General features: G+C 40.8%; 1 protein-coding gene across 2 annotated transcripts in view; it reads right to left on the bottom strand.

Annotated features, from left to right (window-relative positions):
* The window catches only part of JAK1 (Janus kinase 1), a 37790-nt gene that overhangs the window by 2373 nt on the left and 11291 nt on the right, over positions 1 to 24126 (bottom strand). For both annotated transcript variants that reach the window (XR_013840291.1, XM_079981987.1), the window contains exons 3-24: positions 22908 to 23106; positions 21132 to 21255; positions 19098 to 19251; positions 18177 to 18340; positions 16434 to 16773; positions 15383 to 15565; positions 14487 to 14644; positions 13646 to 13769; positions 12706 to 12895; positions 12321 to 12427; positions 11611 to 11751; positions 10549 to 10636; positions 10172 to 10299; positions 9757 to 9892; positions 8452 to 8603; positions 7941 to 8091; positions 7057 to 7151; positions 5895 to 6087; positions 5086 to 5210; positions 2205 to 2377; positions 1350 to 1467; positions 1 to 111 (exon numbers count right to left, since the gene is read on the bottom strand). Coding sequence is in view for 1 of the 2 variants with exons in the window: in XM_079981987.1 (XP_079838113.1) it covers positions 1 to 111; positions 1350 to 1467; positions 2205 to 2377; positions 5086 to 5210; positions 5895 to 6087; positions 7057 to 7151; positions 7941 to 8091; positions 8452 to 8603; positions 9757 to 9892; positions 10172 to 10299; positions 10549 to 10636; positions 11611 to 11751; positions 12321 to 12427; positions 12706 to 12895; positions 13646 to 13769; positions 14487 to 14644; positions 15383 to 15565; positions 16434 to 16773; positions 18177 to 18340; positions 19098 to 19251; positions 21132 to 21255; positions 22908 to 23106 (3354 nt within the window). In the remaining variant the exon portion in view is untranslated. The remainder of the gene's footprint in view (positions 112 to 1349; positions 1468 to 2204; positions 2378 to 5085; positions 5211 to 5894; positions 6088 to 7056; positions 7152 to 7940; positions 8092 to 8451; positions 8604 to 9756; positions 9893 to 10171; positions 10300 to 10548; positions 10637 to 11610; positions 11752 to 12320; positions 12428 to 12705; positions 12896 to 13645; positions 13770 to 14486; positions 14645 to 15382; positions 15566 to 16433; positions 16774 to 18176; positions 18341 to 19097; positions 19252 to 21131; positions 21256 to 22907; positions 23107 to 24126) is intronic.

A 24126-nucleotide genomic window follows, 5' to 3' on the forward strand; every position in this document is an offset into this window, starting at 1 on the left:
CTCTGGTGGGCAATTTTTAGGACATGGCAAACGTTTGCCTTCTCCTAATACCCGCACAAGCCGTGTCACTGTCATCTGGCCTTGAGTTGGTCCAATCATATTCAAGAATTCCTGTAAGTTATGAAAACCCACGTTTAATCTCATTTCTCTATTAGTAAAAGGGTACGGCTGGGCTGGGTGCAAGAGTCAAGGGAGAGCGTAGGAGTGGTGCCTGCTTGATGACAAGGGCCCAAAGATAGGTAGCAGAACCTTGGTCTATTGGTGTGGAGGTGGGTGAAGAGAGGTTAACGATGGGGGGAATAGTTGGGATATGTATGCATGCACGGCTGCCATTCCAAAGACCAGCAATGGTGGGTTGTACATAGGTAGAAGGGAGGGAGCATGGGCATTGGGGCAGAGGGTTACGATAAATGGAAAGCAAACAAAAGCAAGCAAGTCAACTTTGCTGTAGAGACCAATGTGGATTGCAGAAACCTGGGGAGATTGAAACTGGCAGAACCTAGGCTTCAGTTTATTGAACGAACCCCTCCTTCCCTCTTTGTTGACCTGTTGTGTCTAGCTAACCAAGGACTGGGACGCCCAACCCCTTAGGAACAGTTTCACATCTTTGCAAAGGATGAACCCCTAAAAGTGAAATTTCCCAAAATAGAGGGTGAGGGTGTGTGTGGGTGTGTCTGTGTGTTACACATCTTTGTCACATGAGACAAAAACGAGAACCAAGTGTCCTTCAGGTCAAGCTCAGCAAAACTTTAAAGTACAGGGAGCCTGCAATTGGAGAGTTTCAAAGGCACGCACAGAAAAGTTTAAGAACTTGCCTATCCAGTGCTTTTTTTCAGGGGTACTCAAAGAGGTGCAGGTAGTGTATACGCTTAAGCGTGGCACTGACTGTAACAACTTCATGGTGAGTACTGGCACCAATTTGTCTAGAAAAAAAGCACTGGCTATATATCAAATTGCTTTCTTAAGATACCTAGACAACCTAGTAGTAGTAATGGTTCTCCTGTGAACATAAATAACTAGTTTCAAACAGAAATAATGGGACCACCTATATAAAGTATGATCATTTTCATCAAATAAAAGGTCTATGTTCATCCTTTCATTTCATCCCAACTTAAGCTTAGGAGTTTCATAAGTGCTTCGGGGGTGGGGTGGGGAAATCATTTTCAGAGAGTGAACAACATTCCCTTAAATGCAGTGTTATCCATGTATGCACACACTTAACTGCCCTGAAATCTGGGACTTTTAAAGATTATGGGGGGAAAAGGACCCCTTAAAGCACTTACACACACTTTACTCTTATTTTGGAAGAAAGCATATGGGAAAGAACTTTTCCTTTCACAGCTACTTACTGCCATTGGACTGCATGCAGGATCACAATAGGTCAGTAGCTCATAGAGGGTCACGCCAAAAGACCAAACGTCTGAAGCAATGTAGAATTTGCTCTGCAGTAAGCATTCAGGAGCATACCTGTAACCATATAACACTTTCATTTACTTTTGGTACAACTGCGGCACAAAAGCCAAAGCTCACTTTGCATCATTAAATAGTGGAATTCTGGATAGTGATGTTGCCGTCGCAACAGAAACTGCTAAGATGACTCCATATGCTTCACACAAAAGTATTATGCATCAATTGAACAAACAGGAAAGAAACAAATATTGAAATAAGTAAAGGTAGGAGAAGATTGTAAAGAGAAACAAATATCAAAGTAAGGAGTAATCTACACTGGTCAGTTAAAAACATTAAAAACGTGTTATAAAAATGTGACACCAGAAGGTGCTGTAGAGCAGTGAGCCATCGTCAATGTAAAATTGCATTGAGAGCTTATACTACTTTTTTAATAGTGTTTTCCAGATCAGTATAGATCCAGCCTATGTCTGTTTTCAGGCAAAGACAACTATGAGGCACTTTATAGTTTTGCAAGTAATTCCTATACCTAACCATAAATGTAAGCATAAAATGCATCAATAAATACATGTACATGCCACCACCTGTCAGACTGCTCTTGAACTAGAAAATGCAATACAAGAACCCTTTCTTATGGTCAAGTGATCATTATCAAGTTAAAACCTCCCATTACTTATTGATAACACCTACCATGAGGATAATCCGTAGTGACACACAGTGCAGTTTCAGCTAAAAATAATATCTCTTGCAGCAAAAACTTACTAGCTTGTCACTATATATCTCTCTTTCTTCCTTACCAGAACACAGGGCTGTCTTTTTCATCATTGACTTTGTAATATTCCTTATCCGTCTCAATTGCTTTGGTTAGCCCGAAGTCCCCAATCTTCACTCTCTGTTCATTTTCAACTAGAACATTCCTTGCAGCTAAGTCTCGATGAACATACTGCTGAGATCCCAAGTAGTCCATTCCCTGATGGTTGAAGACACACAAAATTTCAAGTATTGTTTCATTCTCTTGCAATTAATTGCTTTCTACCTCAAGCACCTCTAACAATGTTCTTTAGAATTTGTACACCCAATCCTTCTGTTTGGTAAGCTTTTCAGTGCTCATAGTCTCAACCTCCTACAGAACCAGCTAGAGTTTTGGAACTAAAGCACATGGCAGTGTGAAGAATCCCTAGGCCTTAGGCACTTTTTACTTTTTCTAAGAAGTCCTCTCTGTTTCTGCTGCTGCTTGGTTACATATAATTTAGCCAGAGAGAAAATTAGCAACAAAGCTCACTTTAATACAAGGCTGTATTATGCATTTTTTGCAGATAAAATCGCTCAGATTCAGGAAGAAGTAGACTCCACCGTGGGAGCAGGGCCGGGGCGGGAGAGTGCTAGAGTTCTGTCTAGTCAAGTTGAGTGGGATCAATTCCAATCTGTTACCTCCGAGGATGTGGACAGGCTGCTTGGACGAGTGAAGCCAACCACCTGTCTCCTGGATCCTTGCCCATCCTGGCTTATAAAAGCTAGCCGGGAAGGACTGGGCGATGGGCTTCGTGGAGTGGTGAATGCTTCCCTCCGTGAGGGAGCCTTCCCAGACCCGCTGAAAGAGGCGGTTATTAAACCGCTTCTTAAAAAACCATCTTTAGATGCGGCCACGATGGCCAACTATCGCCCAGTTTCAAATCTTCCATTCTTGGGCAAGGTGATTGAGCGAGCGGTGGCCGAACAACTCCAGGCACGCCTGGAAGAAGCGGACCATTTGGATCCCTTCCAGTCGGGATTCAGGCCTCATCATGGGACTGAAACTGCCTTGGTCGCACTGGTTGATGATCTTCGGCGGGCTAGGGACAAAGGTGAGAGCTGTTTCCTAGTTCTGCTGGATCTCTCAGCGGCGCTTGATACCATCGACCATAACATCCTTCTGGACCGTCTTGAGGGGCTGGGAGCTAGGGGCACTGTCATACAGTGGTTCCGCTCCTTCCTCCTGGGCCGTGTTCAGAAAGTGGTGGTGAGGGATGAGTGTTCAGACCCCTGGGCTCTCACTTGTGGGGTGCCTCAGGGTTCTGTCCTCTCCCCCATGCTTTTCAACATTTACATGCAGCCGCTGGGAGAGATCATCAGGAGGTTTGGGCTGGGTGTTCATCAGTATGCGGATGATACCCAGCTCTACCTCTCTTTTAAATCAGAACCAGTGAAGGCGGTGAAGGTCCTGTGTGAGTGTCTGGAGGCGGTTGGAGGATGGATGGCGGCTAACAGATTGAGGTTGAATCCTGACAAGACAGAAGTGCTGTTTTGGGGGGACAGGAGGCGGGCAGGTGTGGAGAATTCCCTGGTCCTGAATGGGGTAACTGTGCCCCTGAAGGACCAGGTGCGCAGCCTGGGAGTCATTTTGGACTCACAGCTGTCCATGGAGGCACAGGTCAAATCTGTGTCCAGGGCAGCTGTTTACCAGCTCCATCTGGTACGTAGGCTGAGACCCTATCTGCCTGCGGACTGTCTCGCCAGAGTGGTGCATGCTCTGGTTATCTCCCGCTTGGACTACTGCAATGCGCTCTACGTGGGGCTACCTTTGAAGGTGACTCGGAAACTACAACTAATCCAGAATGCGGCAGCTAGACTGGTGACTGGGGGCGGCCGCCGAGACCATATAACACTGGTCATGAAAGACCTACATTGGCTCCCAGTACGTTTCCGAGCACAATTCAAAGTGTTGGTGCTGACCTTTAAAGCCCTAAACGGCCTCGGTCCAGTATACCTGAAGGAGCGTCTCCACCCCCATCGTTCTGCCCGGACGCTGAGGTCTAGCGCCGAGGGCCTTCTGGCGGTTCCCTCATTGCGAGAAGTAAAGCTACAGGGAACCAGGCAGAGGGCCTTCTCGGTAGTGGCGCCCGCCCTGTGGAACACCCTTCCAGCAGATGTCAAAGCGATTAACAACTACCTGACATTCAGAAGACATCTTAAGGCAGCCCTGTTCAGGGAAGTTTTTAACGTGTGATATTTTATTGTATTTTTGCTTTCTATGGAAGCCGCCCAGAGTGGCTGGGGAGGCCCAGCCAGATGGGCGGGGTATAAATAATAAATTATTATTATTATTATTATTATTATTATTATTATTATTATTATTATTTTCAACATCGTTTTCAACTTTCATAAATGAAATCATTCACCTCATAAAACATGGGGCAGAGATAAAGTAAGAAACCTGGAGCAGAGATAAAGTGAAGGATATACATGGTTTGGTATCAGGTTGTATGAAGAACCAGATACACACACCTTAAAACTCCTTAAACCCCAAAGTGGGATTCAGGGGACCTATATCCTGCCATCACCAAGGTCAATAACTGGTGCCCCCACACTTGTGGACTCTGTCCCTCCCCCAGGAACTTGCCTTTTAAGCAACCCCTAAATACTTTTTGCATTTATCCAAGCTGCTTATGGCTGTTGTCCCATTAGCTTTTATTAGCCTTTTTGCTCAGTTGGTTTATTCTTGCATTTTTATTGCAACTGAAAGGCTGGCCTTAACTGGTATGGAAATGTTGAATAAATTATTTTTTTCAAAACGCTAACAACCCACCCCCATATTCATGCATTATGATTTTAAACAGATATTTCAATTCTGAACACATGAATGAAAATTAAACATCAAGACACTGCTACAACTAGATATTAATATATGTACAGCATTACCTTGCAGATTTGTACAGCGTATTTCAATTGCTGTTTCAGACCGATTTTATTCTTGTTTAGCGGAAGATATTCCTTTAGGCTTCCAGAAGGAAGAAACTCCATGATCAGCTTAATTCCATTTCCACCTTTGATCAAGAAAGCCAAAATTATCTCAAGCAATTTTCAGAGTCAACACCTATTATATAGTGAGTCCAGCCAGTGGTAGTATGGTAACATCTTTATTCATGGCAGCAAGCAAGTAGAAAAACACACAAAATCCCAGCCCTGCTGCTATATATAGGCACCTGGGCTAGGACTACCCAACCCAGCTAATTAAAAGCAATCACTACCTCCCTTAACTAGTTCCTGGCTGCTCTGCTACCACGCTGTGCCTGCAAATTCAATACACAACACTCTTGACCACATTATTATTATTACTATTATTATTAATTATTATTATTATTATTATTACTTATATACTGCCCTATACCTGGGGGTCTCAGGGCGGTCAAGTATTACTTTTAAGTATTTTCCATGGTCCATTTCATCCAGTGTTTTCCTAACACCTTTCCATCCCTCCTAATATCTTTCCGTTCCAAGGAAAAGAATAACTCACAATGACCGGAAAAAAGGTCAGTTTGTCCATTTTCCCAGCTGCCAAAACCAGGGGATGTAACATGCATAATAAATATGTTCAATGGGATTAAGTGTATTGTATTGCTAGAATTTAGTAATTGGTCTTTTCCTAAAGATAGCTGGGGGGGGGGAGGAGGGATAATTTAAAAGCAAACAGGAAAACTGAAAACATTTTCAGAACTTCCAAGACTTACCATCTTCGGTGCAGATTCCTTTGTATTTCACGATGTTTTCATGATAAAGCTTCCTCAGGATTTCGATTTCTTTCTTTAGCTCAGCAATATGGTTCCCACCACAGTCAGGCTTCAGTGACTTTACCGCCACTTGTTCTCCAGTATTATCACCCTCAGGGTCGTACCTGCAGAGTTCAACTTTTCCAAAATGGCCCTAATTTCAAAAATAAAATTAAAAAACATGGTCAGCCACCCACACTCTTGCTTTGCAAAAGAAAGAGAAAGAGAAAACGAGGCAGCTACTTCACCTAGGAGAATGTTTCAATGATACCCAGTGATAGGCTGCATTCGTGATCAGCAAACCACTGCAATAACGGGGTGACCTCCACTATTCAGAAGTTCCACAGCAGAAAAATGAATAGGAACCAAATCCCTGTTAGGTTTCTTTTACATACATTTGAATCTGCTTCTGGCTTTATTGCTTAGTGGATCTGTGGTTCTTGGGACAATCACTTAACCCTTATGGACCAAAAACCACTCCATGCTGGGCGCTTCCGGGTATCTGCTTCAGTCCCTCTTTGCAATACCAGAACATATCTAGCAGGGGTGGCTAACCAGTAGCCTTCCAGGTGGTGTTGGACTATGTTGGATGGGGCAAATGGGAGTTGTGGCCTTCCGGATGGTGTTACTTAGTTACCACAGATGTCAAGCAATAAACAGAATGTCTATAAAACGTGTGTGAGGTGCTTTGTCTCACTGAAGTGTTTGCTACAAGTAAAACGGGGGCCTGGAACTTACACCAAGGGAGGTGCGACTCCCAGGCAGGTTTGAGCTAAGGCATATCTCTACTCAGAAACCTTGCCCTTTGCACTCTGTGCTGCTTTTGGAGCCCTATGCATATTTACTTATGTCAGAAGGGAATATTCCACACTTCACTTGCTCTATAAACATATGAACAAATCCATTGCCCTGCACAGAGAAATGGGCTGACTTAACACGTTATTCCCGTCTCTAAAAACAATAGAAGGAACACAATGCTGAATGATCACAACAAAAATACAAGCCATCTATGTTTCAGCACACTATGACTACAGGTGCAAAAGGGGAATAAGAGCACCTTGTACAGCACCTCAGTGCCAAATCTTCAAAAAATACTGAGCAGCAGCAATAGAAGTAAACATACCTCGCCTAAGTCACGAATGCGCTTCAAGAAGCGTTTCTCAAAAATGGTAGGATCAATCTCCGCATTAGGCTTCTTCTCCGAGACGATATCAGGATCTGACACAGGTAAGAATATTAGTGTGGTACAAATGAGTACTTTTACCCTTTAAATTTTCAAATCTATTTTTACATACGCTTACTTTGCATTTCAACAGACCCCATCACCCCTTACTGAATGTTCTGTCAAACTGCAGATTCCTAACATTTGTGTATCTTCCTCTAAATCATTGGCCCCAGTGAAAATCTTCCCAGAAGATGGACAACTGCTTTAGAAATGAGGGAGTTAAACTGGCAAAGGGAAGCTGGCAATATCTGAGGGCAGGGATTAGCAGTCACCCACTCCATCCTGAACGTTCAGAGTAAACCTTGTAGTCTTATTCCTAGCCAAGAGCCAACCACCCTCTCACCAAGGCAAGCAGAATCATAGCACAAGGTGTGGGCAATAAGACTACACACAACCTCTCATTGTATACTGAGGGCTATGGAAGGGGTATTAACACTGGCAAAATAATCATTAATACACAGAAACTGATGGTGAGGCAGAGCTTGACAGCTCTACCCTTACGTCACCCTGGATGCTTCCATAACTACTGTAACACAAACAATATTCCATGACAACGGCAATCCAAAACAGTGTCGGGTTGCGGATTTTTATGTATAGAGCCATCTTGGTAACTATCTTACTTTCTGAACAGCAAATCCCTTCTGTGCCTGCGGGGGACTATATATGGCTTTTTTATACTGCCATCAAGATGTTTGCAAATTCATTAATGTTAATGTATCCCACAGAGCAAAGAAAATAAAACTGACAATGAAGAGGGGAAATAAGCAAGATAGATTACTTACTTTGTTCTTCTAGCTTGTTGATGTCTCGCATGATTGCTCTGAAGAATGGTCTCTGGCTGGGGTCATAGTGCATGCACTGCTTCATCAGGTCAGCCAGCTCCTTGCAGGATGGGACTGGAAGCGTGAAATGCCCTTCATAAAACCTCTCCTTCTGCAAGATTGGTTGGGAGACACCTGTGTTATTCTTGGAGCTAGGAAACATGCCTTCTTTCACACCCCACCCCAAGTTTCAAAAGAGGCTGCCTTCCAGCAGGAAATATCCTGTTGTAGGGGGGCAATTAGCAGTGGACTGAGGTTTTGCAAAACCCCACTGGGGTTTAATTAGGCTACTCAGAACGTGGCTTCTGTTTGAAAAACTCTACTGCGCACTACGAAAAGGTTCTTCGGCTGACATCTCCACTTGCCCTACACGCTTTCTACAAGAGAGCTAAAAATGTATTTCCACAAAAGGCAAAATATAGTAAGAAAGGGATACCTTAACGCCGCCACGCCACAGCCACCCAGGCCTTACCTCTGCTAATGTCTTGTCTTTAAGTGGCACTTCTCCATTGTAGCAAATTTCCCACAGTGTTGTACCAAAGCTCCACTTATCAGCAGCCACACTTAATTTTTTTGAGTCTTCTACACATTCTGGTGCAAGCCAAGGGATGCGCTCAACACATTCTGGGAGGAAACAAAAAATTGAGGTGAAAACGGTTTTGAAGCGAGTCATGGTATTGGTTGCTTAAATACATGTTACTTTTTAAACTACTTTTTTTTGGGGGGGGGAGTGTACATTGAGGAGACTCACTTTTAACGTAAGCACAGAACTATTAATAGAAATAGCCACTCCTATAGAGAAAATACACGGAAGGAAAGAATCTGGAAGCAGTTATGGAATGGGTGTGGGTTCGAACCCCACATCGGGCAAAAAAAACCCCTGCATTGCAGAAGGTTGAATATGGTCCATGTGGTCGCTTCCAATCTACAATTCTATGTATCTGCCATATTTCAGCTGTGCGAACAGCCTTGAACTACCTGAGTCACTTGAAAGATTCATTTATTGCCCTCTTGTTTCTAGGGAGAAACTTGCTAAATCTTGTTTTTTTACTTTTCTAGTATTCAAGGGATCTTGATCTATATACGCACATCATTCTTAATTAATGTGTAAACAATCTGCCCATTTTGAGGTGTCCTTTGAGTGCCCTATATTGCAAGAAGGGTGTACAAATATCACATTTTTTAAAAAAAACCCAAACCAGTAATTTTGGCCTCTTGGACCCATGTATACCAAATTTCAGGGCTGCACATCATCAAGAGTTATTCCAACACTTTTTTTAACACAAGTTCAAAGTTGCCTTCATATCATGGGCCAGTCAATTGCTTCAGAACCCTAGTTTCTACTGTTCAGTAGCATTGAACAAAATGAAAAACTATAGATAACTGGCTTGTCTGTTTGCTCACACAAAAGGAGGAACAAAGTACTGCAAGCAGAGAGTCAAAGCCTAGATATGAGCATGTAAATGCAACCAGTGTGCAATTAAGTTATGGCATTCAGTACCATGCTGTGGGCAAATTAGTCCTTCTAATATTAACCCAATTATAACATTAAGGGCAGTTCGACTTTTTAAGCAGAAGTTGAATGGCCATCTGTCATGGATGCTTTAGTTGCGATATGGACAATGCCAGCTATTCTCAGTGCATCTCTTTGGAAAATTAGTGCCAACACACCCTAGACATACACACTGATACACAGATACAGATGCATGATACAGGCAATAACAAGTAAGGTTGTTTTCTTTACAATTCTGATAAAAACTATTTTCTAAAAGAATACCTTTTCTAGACAGCACTGTTATTGGAATTCCTGGGTCGCTCAGTTTTATGAAAGGTCCATATTCATTGTCAATTCCTTCCCTTGCCAAGAGTATATTTTTTGTGCAAACGTTTCCGTGAACTAGATCTTTGTCCTCCTGCATTTATAAGAGAATGTCATAAAATTGGCGTGTTAATACGATGGCATCCAAATGCACTGAAAACATTTTTTAATAAACTGAAAAACGTGCTTAGAACAACAGTTCACAAAACACTACTGAAGTTCACGGAAGGCAAGCTTCCACTCACTTCAAGACTGACTGAGCCTATGTGTGCATAACTGGCTTATCAGAATGCATAGCCAATGCAAGTTGCATTTTGTGATATGGAAGACTTGCAGAAAGAATTGCTATCAGTAGATGACATCTGGGACTTACCAGGTAGCTCAATGCACTTGCCAATTGCTTTGCTACTTTGAATTTCCAAGGAGTAGTAAGCAGATCGCTCTTGCGGTGCATGAAGAGATCCAGAGGTCCAAATTCAACAAACTCTTCTACCATAATGTCTGCAACAAGCACAGGAAAAAAATTAGTGGTGTACGAAGAGCACAAATACTTCAATCTCTTTAATGCATTTTTAATTGAGAGGGAAATTGCAGGCAAGGCATATTTCAGGCAGGTTTAACTTAGAAGCATATGCATCACCAGACTGATTTTTTTATTTAAATAGAGAGAGAGAGAGAGGTGTCATTTTAAGATGAGGAATTCAACTACCACTTCGTTTTGAAAAGCAGTACTCAAAAGATTTCACTTACTTTCCACATCACGGACACAAACTCCATGGAGGAGGACGATGTGTTTGTGGGAGATCTGCCTCATCATGCTTGCGGTCTCAAAAAATGCCTATTACACACACAGGGTGACAGAGCAGAGATTTTAGATCAACGAAACTATGAAAAGAAGAAGCAACAGTAAAAGTCTACAGACAGCCAGTGCCTAAACAATAGCCAAGTTCAGTGAAAACAAAATAAAAAAATTCCTTCCAGTAGCACCTTAAAGACCAACTAAGTTAGTTCTTGGTATGAGCTTTTGTGTGCATGCACACTTCTTCAGATACCAAGTATGAGCTTCAGATACCAAGTATGAGCTTGGTATGAGCTTTCGTGTGCATGCACACTGCTTCAGATACCAAGTTCAGTGATGCGCTTATGTTTAAACTACTGCTTGAGTTTGTTATTATCCATGAGCAAAATTCCCCTTGCCAATTACAACAGCCCAGGTAACAGGTTTTATGTAAAGTCCTGCAGCCACAGAAAGATCCTGGAGTGATTCATATGGCTGTAGCAGAAACACAGGTTGCCAGTTTCTAATGACTTATAAAGGGAAGCATTCTGCTGCATTTCTAAAGCTCCAGTGATGTGCAGTCCAAGAAGCACTTGCTGGTCTGCACCATTAGAGGAGCAGTATCTTAAGATGCAGCACCTGTTTCTACCCTATAATGACACGCAGGAAATGAGAAACTCCTATGCAACACACATCTTCCCCTCCAGGCAAGAAAGAAAGATTTCCTGATAAAATATGTCAGTTACTAACGGAAATTTGGGACACCCCATTCCTAACTGGGAACATGAGACAGATCTTTCACACACACAGAGACTAGTTTCAGTTCAACAAATACCTTTAATAAATGGGTATTTTATCTCTTCCCAAGTGGAAATATGCATTGATGTGGCTTCAGAAACAATTGTATGACCTCCCACCCAGGTTATAAACCGTAATTTCAAAAAGGGTTGACAATCATTTATAGTCTTGCATTCCAGACTGCCTATAAAAACTTAGCAGCAGTGACAGCAGCCATTTCATAAAGTGAAACATACCAGAGAAAAGTGCCTGTGAGTGGGGTCCAAGACTTTCAGGAGAACCCTCATCGCCTTTTCAGCCTGATAGCTCTCATCTTCCTTATACCTAAGGACCCCAGAGTAAATCTGCGTTCTTGTTCCTCTGCCAAGGTGTTCACCCTAAAGTATAGTTGCAAGGACAAGATATGAATGCAATTATTTTGAAATCCTAAAAAGTAATTCCAGTTGGGTTGCTATCTTTTCTTCAGGCTGCAAGTCAGTTTGATGGGACAGGTTTGATAATAAGTTATTTGTACTCAAATGAATTCTGGAGTCACAAGAGTGTTCTGCAAATTGCAGTAAAGTTACTTTATGCTTTACAGAATCATGTGTGGTAAGCGTTTCTCATTAAGGAAGTCTTCCTCTTTAAAACAAACTGATCTGAGTAACCTTTCACCTAAAAACAGCTTGACTCATAGCTCCCTCTCCAAAAATAGATTAGAATATCCTTTTTGCAACAGATTAATAGCAGTGCATACAATAACTTGCAGGAATTTTAAGAAGGCGGAAATTAACCTTTTTGTTACCACAGAAACATGAAGGTGCATTGTAATCTGAACATTTACGACTGATTTCAACAGAGGTTGGGATAAGGTGATCAGTGTTTTCCTCCATTTTCTTAGACATTGGTATTAATATTTATCAAAGAGTAATAAAACACAAAATGTTTAAATGTCATGATCACTTACTTGTATTATTTCTTCTTTAAGGATTCGGTGGAAGCTCAGCTGTCCTAATGGGCAGACTGGTTGCCATTCTAGGGATTTCTTTGTCGCCACCAGCAAATTGGAGATTTCTGGAAATACAAAAACCGTTCACTAAAACACTTCAAATAGATTTGCCATTTCATGTGATGTTTCCAGAACAGTGGCAATTAGCCAGCACTGGCGTATTACTGTAGTAGGTAAAAAATATGCTGAACATACTCTTCAGCATTGCCCTGATTAAAACACAGAAAGCTTATATGAGATACGGACTTTTTCTATGAGAAACACAAGTTGAAGTTAAAGATTTTCTGTAAGAAATAAACGTCTGTAAAGTATCTTTACAGAAAGACCCCCTTCAAGACTCTACCTCTTGGCTTTGGCTGACAGCACTTCTTTAGTGTGAAGACTATATTGTCTGTCCTAAGCATCTGTCCTTTTAAATGGTCCATCAACTCCTTCAGAGATAGAAATAACCGATCAGATCCATGTAAACGACATCCATCTTTAGTCATTTCAATCTGGAAGTTCTTGTACTGTTTTGAAGGGGTCAGCATTTGCTGTGGGAAAGGAAGGGAGACAGAATAAATCATCATCAAGTAAACCCAAGTAACATGGAGATAATAATTAGGTCTAAATGTATTCCTGAGGAGATTCCAGTAAATGCAGTGAAATCATACTAGAGGTTTGTTTATCAAGCATTTGATGAAGCATTTTCATCCTATCTTGTGACACAACAAAGGAGTCCTGGATGATTCATCACATGTATGATAATGAGAGGAAACATCACATGTATTTTCTCAGCCAGAATCTGGAACAATGTCATCAATAGCTTTGCCATCCAATGTAAGTTGATCAGTTAACAGTGCCATGTCAATCAGAGAGGTACAATGACAGATGATTTCAGAACTCCTTGGTACCAAAATTTCAGATTAATACTTTAACTACACATAGATCACACTCCAACTGGTAGTAGAAATACTACAGATGAGAAGGGACTGCCACACCTTATTATTTAATCAACCACTCCCTGTCTCTAGTTTACCTTCCAGATAGTAGAAAGGTACATAGTATGGAGTCTGCTTAAATTTGTCACATTCAGAAATAGACTCAGCTAGTTTCAGCTTGCAGGCTCTCTCAGAAATAAGTGGGAACAAAATGTCACACTTGTGCTGGAGTCTCATGAGCATATAAAACCAGCAAAGGCAAGACTTTTCTCAATCCTAAATCCATAAATTATTTTTTATAGATCAAAGTACAGTCTTTACAGCTAAAGCTATTGGGCATATAAATGATAACTCTTATCGTACCTGTGAGTATTCACTACATATAACAGTCATGAGGATGTTATGGAAATCTGTACAGCTCCACCTCAGGACATACATCCCCTCCTCATTTCCTTCTTGCTTCAGCTTGTTGATCGCATAATCTGTGCTGGAAGTGTTCAAAAATGAGCAGTTATACTCAAAAGCCTCTTGAAAGCAAGTCTGTCATGTAGCAAAACTGAGCCAATTTTTTAAAAAATATGGGATAACCACAGAATAGACATTTCAGGTAGGGGCCATCAGGAATTCCAAATAAGAATAAGAGTGAGAAATTCAGAATGTGAAGTTCAGTTTTCATGACCTTAAAAGTTTGGAGATTCTGTAGACAGCAGTTTAAGAGCAGGTTCTAATTTTGGACTGTGACTCATATTTCTTAACATTTGGTTTTTTTAAAAACCTTTTTAAGATTACTGAACAAAGTATCCAAGAGGTAAGTCGTTTCAAAAAGAGGAACAGACAATCTACTACTACTATCTTTTATTTAGATACAGTTCCCACAAGTTGCAAAATCCTTATTAAACACATAGAAAGCATTCCACAACCAAGAATACCATGCTCATTCAAAAGTACCACCATATGGAGGTATCTTCTCTAGATGTTCATATTATTATTAAGTTAACCAGTGGCACTGAATGTGGGAAGGGAATACTTTAAGAACAACTTTAGCAGCTGAAGCTGTTATCAGTTCCTTCACTTCAATGTAACCATTTACTTTGGGTTTTAATTATTCTGCAGAGTCCAAAGTAGCATTGGCGAGAAATAACGTGCATGTTGTTTATGTGAACAAAACTTTACAAAGTATAGTATTTGAAGGATATCAACTAACCATATTGGACCATGGCAGCCATTTTTAATGTTGTGTTTTATCAAGGGCGGCGCGACATCAGTGCAGAGATAATGATGGGCATCTGCAGTAAGCCTGAAATACCCATCTATCAAAGCGGCAAATGACAAAGCTTCCTCACACGAAGACAGCTTGAATTCCTAGAGCAGAAAAGTAATTTCATGAAGAATTATTCCTCTTCAATTAAGAAACAAGAGTAATCAACATTCAGGAATCCATTTGTTTGCTTAGGATTTTGAAGGTTGTAAAATGTGTATCTATCACACACAGTGGACTTGAGAGGAATTTAGTTAGTTAGTTAGTTAGTTAGTTAGTTAAAAGGATCTTCAGCTTAAATCCATAGCACCTGCTCTGAGGGGGATAAACTGAAGACCCATTAAAAAGGAAACACCTCCTCTAGATCTTGGCATTTCCCTACAAAAATGTTCAGCCTTCTCTGGATTCAGATCTACTGTACCTCAGACACAGCGTCCCAGTAATGGGAAGCAGATATTGTATGCATAATCAAACAATTTGCATAGGATAGATTGCTACCTTAATTAGCAATACACAGTTGGGTTTCTGTCAGTACTTTTGCAACACCTTGCGCAAGTGGTTTGGATGATCACACACACACATATATATGAGCTAGACGAGTCTCATGTATTTTCCAGTCCTTTGATGACAGTGTAAATAGGACAAAGTTCCAATTTCAAATAAGGTTCAGCAGGCTACTGCAAAAAGGGTAAGAGGAGCCTTGTCACATGCTAAAATTCTCTTGTTAATAATTTATACTGATAGAATAACCTCCTTAGTGCAACACTTGATTTTCTACCAAAGGGCATAGAATTCAGGAATGGTAATTTTGTTATCATTTGCACAGGATCTAGAGCTCTTACCATCCTTCTGTTATCTTGCTTGTAAATGCAGACCGTGGATTCCTTGATCACAAGGTGAGTAATTTCAGGAAAGTAACAAAAACTATTCCATTCTTCTCTCTTACTTTTTTCTTCGTTTTTCTTGGCTTTGCCATCTGATCTTTTCCTCTTTGTTTTGTGTTTCTCTCTCTCGTTCTGTGTAACCTGTGTGACATAAACACATGTAGATTAGGGGCAGAAAGAAAGGGGCAGAACCCTGAACCTGAACAGTTCTGGAACTGTGTGTTGTGCCATGTGCTTGCACAGAAAAGACATAAAAGAACACTGAATGATAAAAGTGAAATCAAATTAATTGTAGGCAATTGTGTTGGCTTACAAAAAGGCAGTTTTATATTTCTTCAATTATAACTGAATTACAGTGCTTGTCCCATAACGAGAAAGCATGGGTCCAAGCAGTTTTTCATTTGTCCCAAGGAAAACCCACTGTTTACCACTAAATCGGAACAAACATCAATCTGCAGAAAAACCGTTGGTTCCGATTCAACAGTAAAACACTGGGTTTTCCCAGGAGAAAATGGTGTGGCAAGTGGAATGAGCCCCAAATGAGGCTTTAGAAGTGCAAGACTTCCCATTAGTATTGAACCATGATATGGGCAGGTTTGCAATGCAAACACCTGCTCCTTCATTCATTCTTGATCATCTCACTCCCATAAAACAAAGAGTTCAAAAGTCCTATAACTGAAAAGATCTCTGTCCATTGTTTGAACTTCCTTCTGTTGTACAGTCTTGCTCTAATGAAACCTTATTTAGGAAGACACTTCTACCAGTACAAAGTGTGTTTATAAATAAGTAAACACATCTAAGCCATAGCTACTGACTGGCTGCAACTTTCATGACCTCAGAGGCTGGGTGGTTTACCTATGAGATTCCTGATTATAGCAGTTTCTGAAATTAACAATGCTGTACAGATATTATTTAAATAAATAGGTGAAATGCAACGAAACAATTCCTCTAGCGCAAGGACTTTTAGCTAGGCAATGGAACTGGCACTTATGCCCATCAGGATACTTACAATTGGTTTCAGCCGCCACTGGATTCCATTATTGCCTGTTACCATCACTTGATAACATGGGATGATCTCGGAGTAACCCGTGTCAAAGATCTTCTCGTTCTCTGATGAAATCAACAACGAGGCAGTCTCGAGTATTTCTGCACCAAAATGTTGCGTTAACGTTTCCAATGTCGCCAAGTATTTCACCTTCAGATCATGTGGAGAAACGCTGCTGTCGCAAATGGTCTTCTTGTTAAATTCCTTAAGGAAATCCTTGAAAACGTTGTTTATCCGTGTTCTGGTTAAGAAGTTCCTCTGTCTTATGGTCTTGCTCAGGCTTTCGGGAATATACCGTTTATAGCTGGGAAGGGGTGGGGAAGAGATGCATATTCATTGTTTCTGTCAATGTTTCATTTATTCTAAGCTGCCCAAGGGGATATTTCATGAAAAACAATGTATAGAGAAACAAAAAATCCTTCAAAATATCAGATAAAAATACTGAATACATATACGTAAACACATAAAAGCATATTTGTTGTTTTTGAGTGCAATGTATGTAAAGATATGTGGTTCAATTTATTCCCCTTCCAGCTCAGAAACCTCTCCTTGAAACAGAGGGTTGATATCCTTTGATGTGTCCACCACTGACAGCATGGTTTCCAAAACTTGGGTCTCCAGCTGTTTTGGGACTACAACTCCCATCATACCTACATTGCAGGGCCCTAGTGGTCAGCGATAATGGGAACTGTAGTCCAAAAACAGCTGGTTGGGAAACCTTGATCTACAGTAGGCATTCCCAAATTGTGATCTGAAGACCATCAGTGTTTGACAAGATTTATTCAAATCAGCAGGAGGTCTGCAGTCTGTGTGTGTGGATTTGTGGTTGAAGATGGAAGACAGCACAATCACTGCACTGAATATTCATATTATTTTTAGTTATATTTGTATCGCTTCTTATATTGTATTGCAGTTTATTGCTCAGGTCTGATGGTTACTGCAGACTTGATGGAATATATGTTTTGTTTGATGAAGTATATTCGATTCTATTTCTTTATGTATTGAATTGTGGTAGTCTATGGCTCTTAGCAATAAAGATCAGCAGCAATAAAAATACAATTAAGAACCAGATAGCTTGGTCACCTGCCACACTCTACACAAAATGTGCCGAGCAAGAGACAGACGACCTTCCCGAATCACATGTCCAGATGGAACAGCCACTGAACACCTTCCCCTGACCAAGGCTAATGCTTCCGGGGACATAAAGGAGCTCTTAAGAACAAGTCAGAGAGTTTACCTGGCCCCAACTGCTACCATATTAGTCATGACTAGCTAATAAAAGTAGTGTTCTGGACAACAGTAATAAGGAACAGTGAAATAAATGGAGCTAAAGGGAGAAGGTAATGCTTCTGGTAACTGCAGAAATGTGCTACTTGATTGGTACAGTTGAGACCAGGCTGAACTGGCTAAACTACTCTCTTGTAGTCATGCAATATCAACACGACAACACAGGCACATACTGTTGCTTTGCAAACAACAGGAGACAACTGAGTGGTGTGGAATTGTGTCTGGGATTCTGAGGGGAGAAGGCAAGAATTCAATCACATCAACTCCTGAGAGACACACCATTAACATGCTTTGAGTTCAGTGACAACTTAAGTCATTATAGTTCACACCAATAAAGGTTCAGGACCCACTATGGCACATTTGTACAATGAATGCCTTCAACTTCATAAAAACTTTTTAAAAATAACAATTCCGACTCACCTGAAGTCTCTGGAAACATCTGGCAACTTCAGGTCTTTTTTAAGTGCATAGTGTGAGATTGCAAGCACAGCCATCCCCAGACACTCATTTTCAATTTCATTAATCTCCTGGTCATTTTTTGGATCCCGAACAGGTGCAAAGCATCTTATCAAATCATTTTGTCCCTAATCAGAAAGCGGGAGAAACTTGTTTTTAGCTAAAGGCATGGCTATATCATTTCAACCACCAGAAACCCATGAAGAAAACTATGTGAAACATTTTAAAGCTGGAATCAGCAAGCGGGCAAGGCCACTTCTTCACGACAAAAAATAAATAGTTAACACATATAGGATCAAGAGGCTCAGGTGTACGATGCGAAAAGGTTCACAAACCTAATTTACTTATATTGCATTATCTATAGGTAACTTTTCTGCAGATGTGCATCTAAAGAAATATAAAATTAAAATGAATCTATTAAAAAAGCATTTTTTAACATTTAGTCAGTAGCGGCCAGTGGTGTGGGTGGAGCAATATGGCTCCCCCTGCTTCCCAATACAGTGAGTCACTTACTGAGAGGCAAGGTGCAGGGAGCTCAATGTGCAGCATGTAGAGGTGGGAAGCATCAGATTGGCTCCACTGCCATGCACAACACTGGGCCAAGCTCCATGTGCCCTTACCCTTGGCAAGCACCAGTGGCCCACCAGTGGCTCACACCACTTCACTAACCACTACTGCATTTAGACAGTGTACGAACGGAGAACTTAAACTGGATTTTATATGGATATATACATTTTATACATTTTAAAAATAATCGATCAGGTCATGAACATGATCATGAGGCCCACCCCCTCCTGAAGAAACAAATACAAAATTGTACTGATTTTTTTTTAAAAAAGGATGCTGCTGCTATACCACCAAACATAAAATCACCCTCTAACTTACCTGTGCAAAGATATATTCTAGTGAACTTGCATCAAGTAGAGGTGTTCCTTCTTGTGCTAGTTTCTTCTCATAAGCACTCTTAGATTTCTTTGGAGAATGTCGCCAGACCGGGGGTTCGCTTTCGTTTGTCCCATGCCAATTAGTAAAGTAAAACCTTGAGGAAGTAAAGAGTGGGACTTAAGGAAACTATGTGAGCTCATGTGCAAAATTTAACCTTTTTAATATAAGACTGGAAAATAAGGACTCAGCAAATACCAAAATAGAACCTGGTGAACAAAAATAACATTCAGCTAATAGGAATGGCAATTCACTCATAACCACTCAAGTTGAGGCTGCTAATTTAAGATTAGCAAAGCCATCTGCAGCTGATGTACCTAGTCCCTTATACTGCTCCCTCCCAAGCCCCCCAAACTCATTGTGCAGCCCAAGCCAGTGATGGCCGTATAACCTTCTTAACACAGAATTTCCCCTTAACGTGACTTAATCCCAGCAACTACTTCCTGCTAGGCACCAGTATCACTCAGAGTAATGACCACACAAGGTTGGGCAAAACAGAACATTAAACTCCACCCAATAGGTTTGTGACCTTGTGGGGGGGGGGAGTGAATTCAATTTACCATATTTAATTTAATATCTGGTACAGTACTGTTTAGTTTAATTGTGCCACTAACAATACTGTCACTGAAGCGATGAAAACAGAGTAAATTTAAAAGAGCATTCTGATAAACAGGTGGTGCTATCCTGTTCGCATGGATCTCTGGAGCAGAGTGGGCAAGAGTGAGCTGTATACTGGAAAGTCCACAGTTCAAATCCTCCCCATGAACTTACTAGGTGGCTTTAGGTTTTGTGAATTGTAAGTAATAAAGGAGGATTCTGATGATAAAGATCAACTGAATTAGAGCTGGGAGGTGGGTGGTATAATATGTATGCTCAGGAATTAAAAGCTAGAAAATTAGACCATGTGTGTGTGTATACATTTTATATATACACACACACACACACACACACACACACACACTCACACGCCTTTTAGGTAAAAAATGATGCATGAGTCTGGGAATGGCTACATCTCCATCAGATCAGCAGGTATACCTTCTCATCCATCTGATTGCTTTACTTTATGTAGCCTGGAAATACAAACCATCCTAAAAAGGGTGTGTGGAAATGAATATGAGAAAGCAGCCATTAATTTGCTTTTTTGTTCCTTAACACATACACAATCTTGCATCTGTTTTTACTTTGCTGTTTTTTGGACTGTAGCCAATTTCTCTTTGTGCTAAATAGGACAACCCCGCCAGGGTTCAAAGAATACACTCTTGCAGGCTACAAAATGCCATAACAATTTTTCCAAAGGCAGTCAGAGATCAACGTTACCTCGAAGACCACGTTTCAAGAAACCCACAGTTCATATAAGTTTAAATTCTTAGACACAGAAACTATAAGAAGTTCAGATCCTCCTATAGTAAGGGTTGACATACATCCGGAATTTTCCGGACATATCCAGAATACCGAGGTTGGCAGCAGTGTCTGAGTGGAAATCGGCAGAATGTCCATGAAAATTCGGGTGTATGTCAGCAGTGCCATTTTTCATAAAAAATAGTTCAAAAACAGCATTTTTTAAAGTGATTTTGCAAAAAAAAAGCTGAACAACTAGGGGGAGGGAAGCTCTGTCCAGATTGCCAGTGTTTGAAATATGGCAACCCTAATTGTAAGACTACATCAAACCAAATAATTATGACTTTATGCATGGTTTAGTTATTCATTGAACTTATACCTAATCTTCTCTCAACACCCCTGGAAATTCAAAGCAACAATCAAATAACAAAAGTTACAATAAAATCATTTTGTGTCATAACCAGTAAGACTAAAACCTTTTCAAACCTTTCAAGTCAGACTCTTGGAAAGAGATATCCAAGGCTATAGTCTGAGGGCTGGTTGCATTTTAAAGTAAACTGAATTAAATACCATATTCTACAGAAAGTCACAGGTATTTGAAAAGATTTAACAATGGAATAAAAGTCTTGTTACATGTACCTCATGCGATAATGTACTCGGAGTACAGTTTTGTCATCTATTTGGAAGACATGATTCGGGGCATACCACAGCTTTGTGTGTTCGTCAAAGAGTGCAAACAGGTTGTGGCACAATGGAGATATAGCTGTTAAAAGAAAACGATGTAAGTTCATCAGCTTGGGGAAAAGCACAATAAAAATGTATTCGCCCAAGTCCTTAAAAAGAAAGAGGTGATAGGGAACTGAGCAGAGCACAAGAAACCTAGAACTAAAGGGCACGTTGCATGTGAATAGCAGCCAGTTAGCACTGTGTGCCAATCTGTGGGGGGGGGGGGTGTTACACAGTACTAGACACTTGTGAGGACAAAGTTGGATAAAACAAATACAGAAACTTCAGCCCTGTTTGCATGTTAGCAACCATGAGAGAAGTGGGAACTGTTTTAACGTAAGTTGTCAACAGAAGAACAGAGGAGATATTAAACCATCCTTATGAAGGCAGCCCTGTTTAGGGAAGCTTTTAATTTTTAAAAGACTATTGTATTTTAATATTCTGTTGAAAGCCACCCAGAGTGGCTGGAGAAACCCAGCCAGATTGGTGGGGTATAAATTGTTGTTGTTGTTGTTGCTGCTGCTGTTGCTGTTGTTGTTGTTGTTGTTGTTGTTGTTATGCCACTGCAACTACCCTTCTGAAATGTGACAAGATGCATCCCCTCAGAAGGAACTACCATGCTTACAAATATCACTCAATTCAACCAAAATATAGCAAAGTTATTGCCCATTCCATTTTTTGGTTGGGGGGTGGAGTAGGGTATCTAGCACAAAACCCCTTAATTTGGTGGATATTGGTCTGCACAGGAAAAAATCCATCTACTGTACTTCTGTTAAAGAGACTTTAAAAAAATATATCCATAACAGCGAGTGTGGGAGGCATGTTGCTTTGTTCTTCAGTATCAGGATACAGGTCTGCACCCTAAACCAAATCTGACAGCCTCAGAATCGCTTCAGATCAAATGTTGCTCTTTTCCAAAGCAAGGTACAAACCAAATATTGTGACCAGTGCACAACTTGGTAAGATGGAAGACGACACATTAGGGAACAGGACATATTAAGGAGGACTTAGTGGGTCACATTTATACATAGTGTCCACACAAGCAGAGGCAAAACTCAGAATTTGTTAAACTAATAATTATGAATGAAAGGGGGGGGGACTAATACAATATCTAAAGGGATATTTAAAAAAAATAATCAGAAAATTATTATATTTAAACCAGAAAAGGTAGTTGAGAATGGAATAGAATGAGTTTGAGTGTTGGCGACTGGTGGTATTTTCTTTTTGGGACTGTCTGTCGTAGTTTAAACCAATGCTAAGGACTGGAGAGATTGTGTTCATGGTTTGATTGCCTCATATTGTGCTTCATTTTTACTTATTTTGTTTTTTATATGTTGCATTGTATATTTGTAAGTCGCACTGAAAAGTTTTATAAAGCTACTAAGCTTCATAAACATTATGATTATTTTTGCGGCAGCATCCTGGAGGGCCCGGTCTTTCACTGGATAACATAGTGAAGCCAAGAATTCTTGGCCAACTCTATATCCATTAAGGGAAAACAAACTCTAGTTTTCTCAAAAGAATCACCTACAGGGAAAGAGTGTTCCAAAGGCCCACAAACAAGATTAAAAGTGGGGGGGGGGGGGAAACCTATTTGGGAAATTTCGGCAGACACTAGGTTACAGCGGACCAAGCTAACTGCATTGGCATTCAGGTTAAACAGTAGTATAGAAGACAACTAAAACTCACAGCATTTCCGAGCAGCTTCAATGCAAAGGTCTTCTGCTGTATACCTGCCAGACGTATACCTAAGAGAAGGCTTCTCTTGCAAATAGAATGCTACTTCCAGGCCTGGTTCTTGAGCTTCTGTGTTCACTTCATTTTTCCTGGAACTTCTCAGTTTGGCACAGAAAGCCATGGCTTTGCAGTCTTCTCTTACATTAAAAAACTATATACAGGTACATGAAAGGGGAAGAACCAGAGAACAGCACACAGAAGAATTAGATTGTACTTCCATTTCCTTCTCATCTTGCAGCTAAGGTTGTGTAGGCATCTGGGGATAGGCATCAATGTGAGAAAAAACTCCAGAAAGTACTATTAAAAATAAAGACTCTAGTAACTATGGTCAATTTTGGATACACGCTTTTCTTGCAACAGTAAGGTGCTAACAAAGAATCCTATCCAGCTTTTAAGGCACAAACATTTTTGGCTGGGACTGACAATCAATATTACTTTCTTGATTTTCATTGCAATTAACATCAGCTATTCTGTTTCAGTGCACTGTCACAGAAAGTCATCTTATCTGGAACTGCTTTTGCTCTTTCACCTGCTTAGTGAAATGGATGGCTTAATGCCGTTTCCTGTGTGTAGACACTGTACATCTTTCTATGAAGTGTTTTTAAAACTTAAATAGTGCTTTCCTCCAAAGGTGGGTGTCACATACCAGATATCTCACTGCAGCAGCCAGCTATGGGCAATGCAGGGGTGTAGGGTAGCAAGCGGGCTGAAGGCTGTACAGGTGGCTCCAGCTATTGATAGATCCAATACCAGTGTACAGTGGTACCTCGGGTTAAGAACTTAATTTGTTCCAGAGGTCCATTCTTAAACTGAAACTGTTCTTAACCTGAAGCACCACTTTAGCTAATGGGGCCTCCCGCTGCCGCTGTGCCGCCGGAGCACGATTTCTGTTCTCATCCTGAAGCAAAGTTCTTAACCCGAGGTACTATTTCTGGGTTAGCAGAGTCTGTAACCTGAAGCGTCTGTAACCCGAGGTACCACTGCACAGGTCTTGATCAATGGAGAGGGGCCAATTTTAGAATGCTGATGGTGAGCAAGTCAAATGGTAGTTTCTCCTCTGCCCTACACCCTCTCAAGCTCTGATTCTGGTTCTATGTTTGCTAGAACCTAGATGCCCTCTCACATGGCACAAGCCACTACTAACAGGACACACACTCCTAATGATATAAAT

This window comes from Podarcis cretensis, assembly GCF_951804945.1.
Source record: "Podarcis cretensis genome assembly, chromosome: 6".
Lineage (NCBI taxonomy): Eukaryota > Metazoa > Chordata > Lepidosauria > Squamata > Lacertidae > Podarcis > Podarcis cretensis.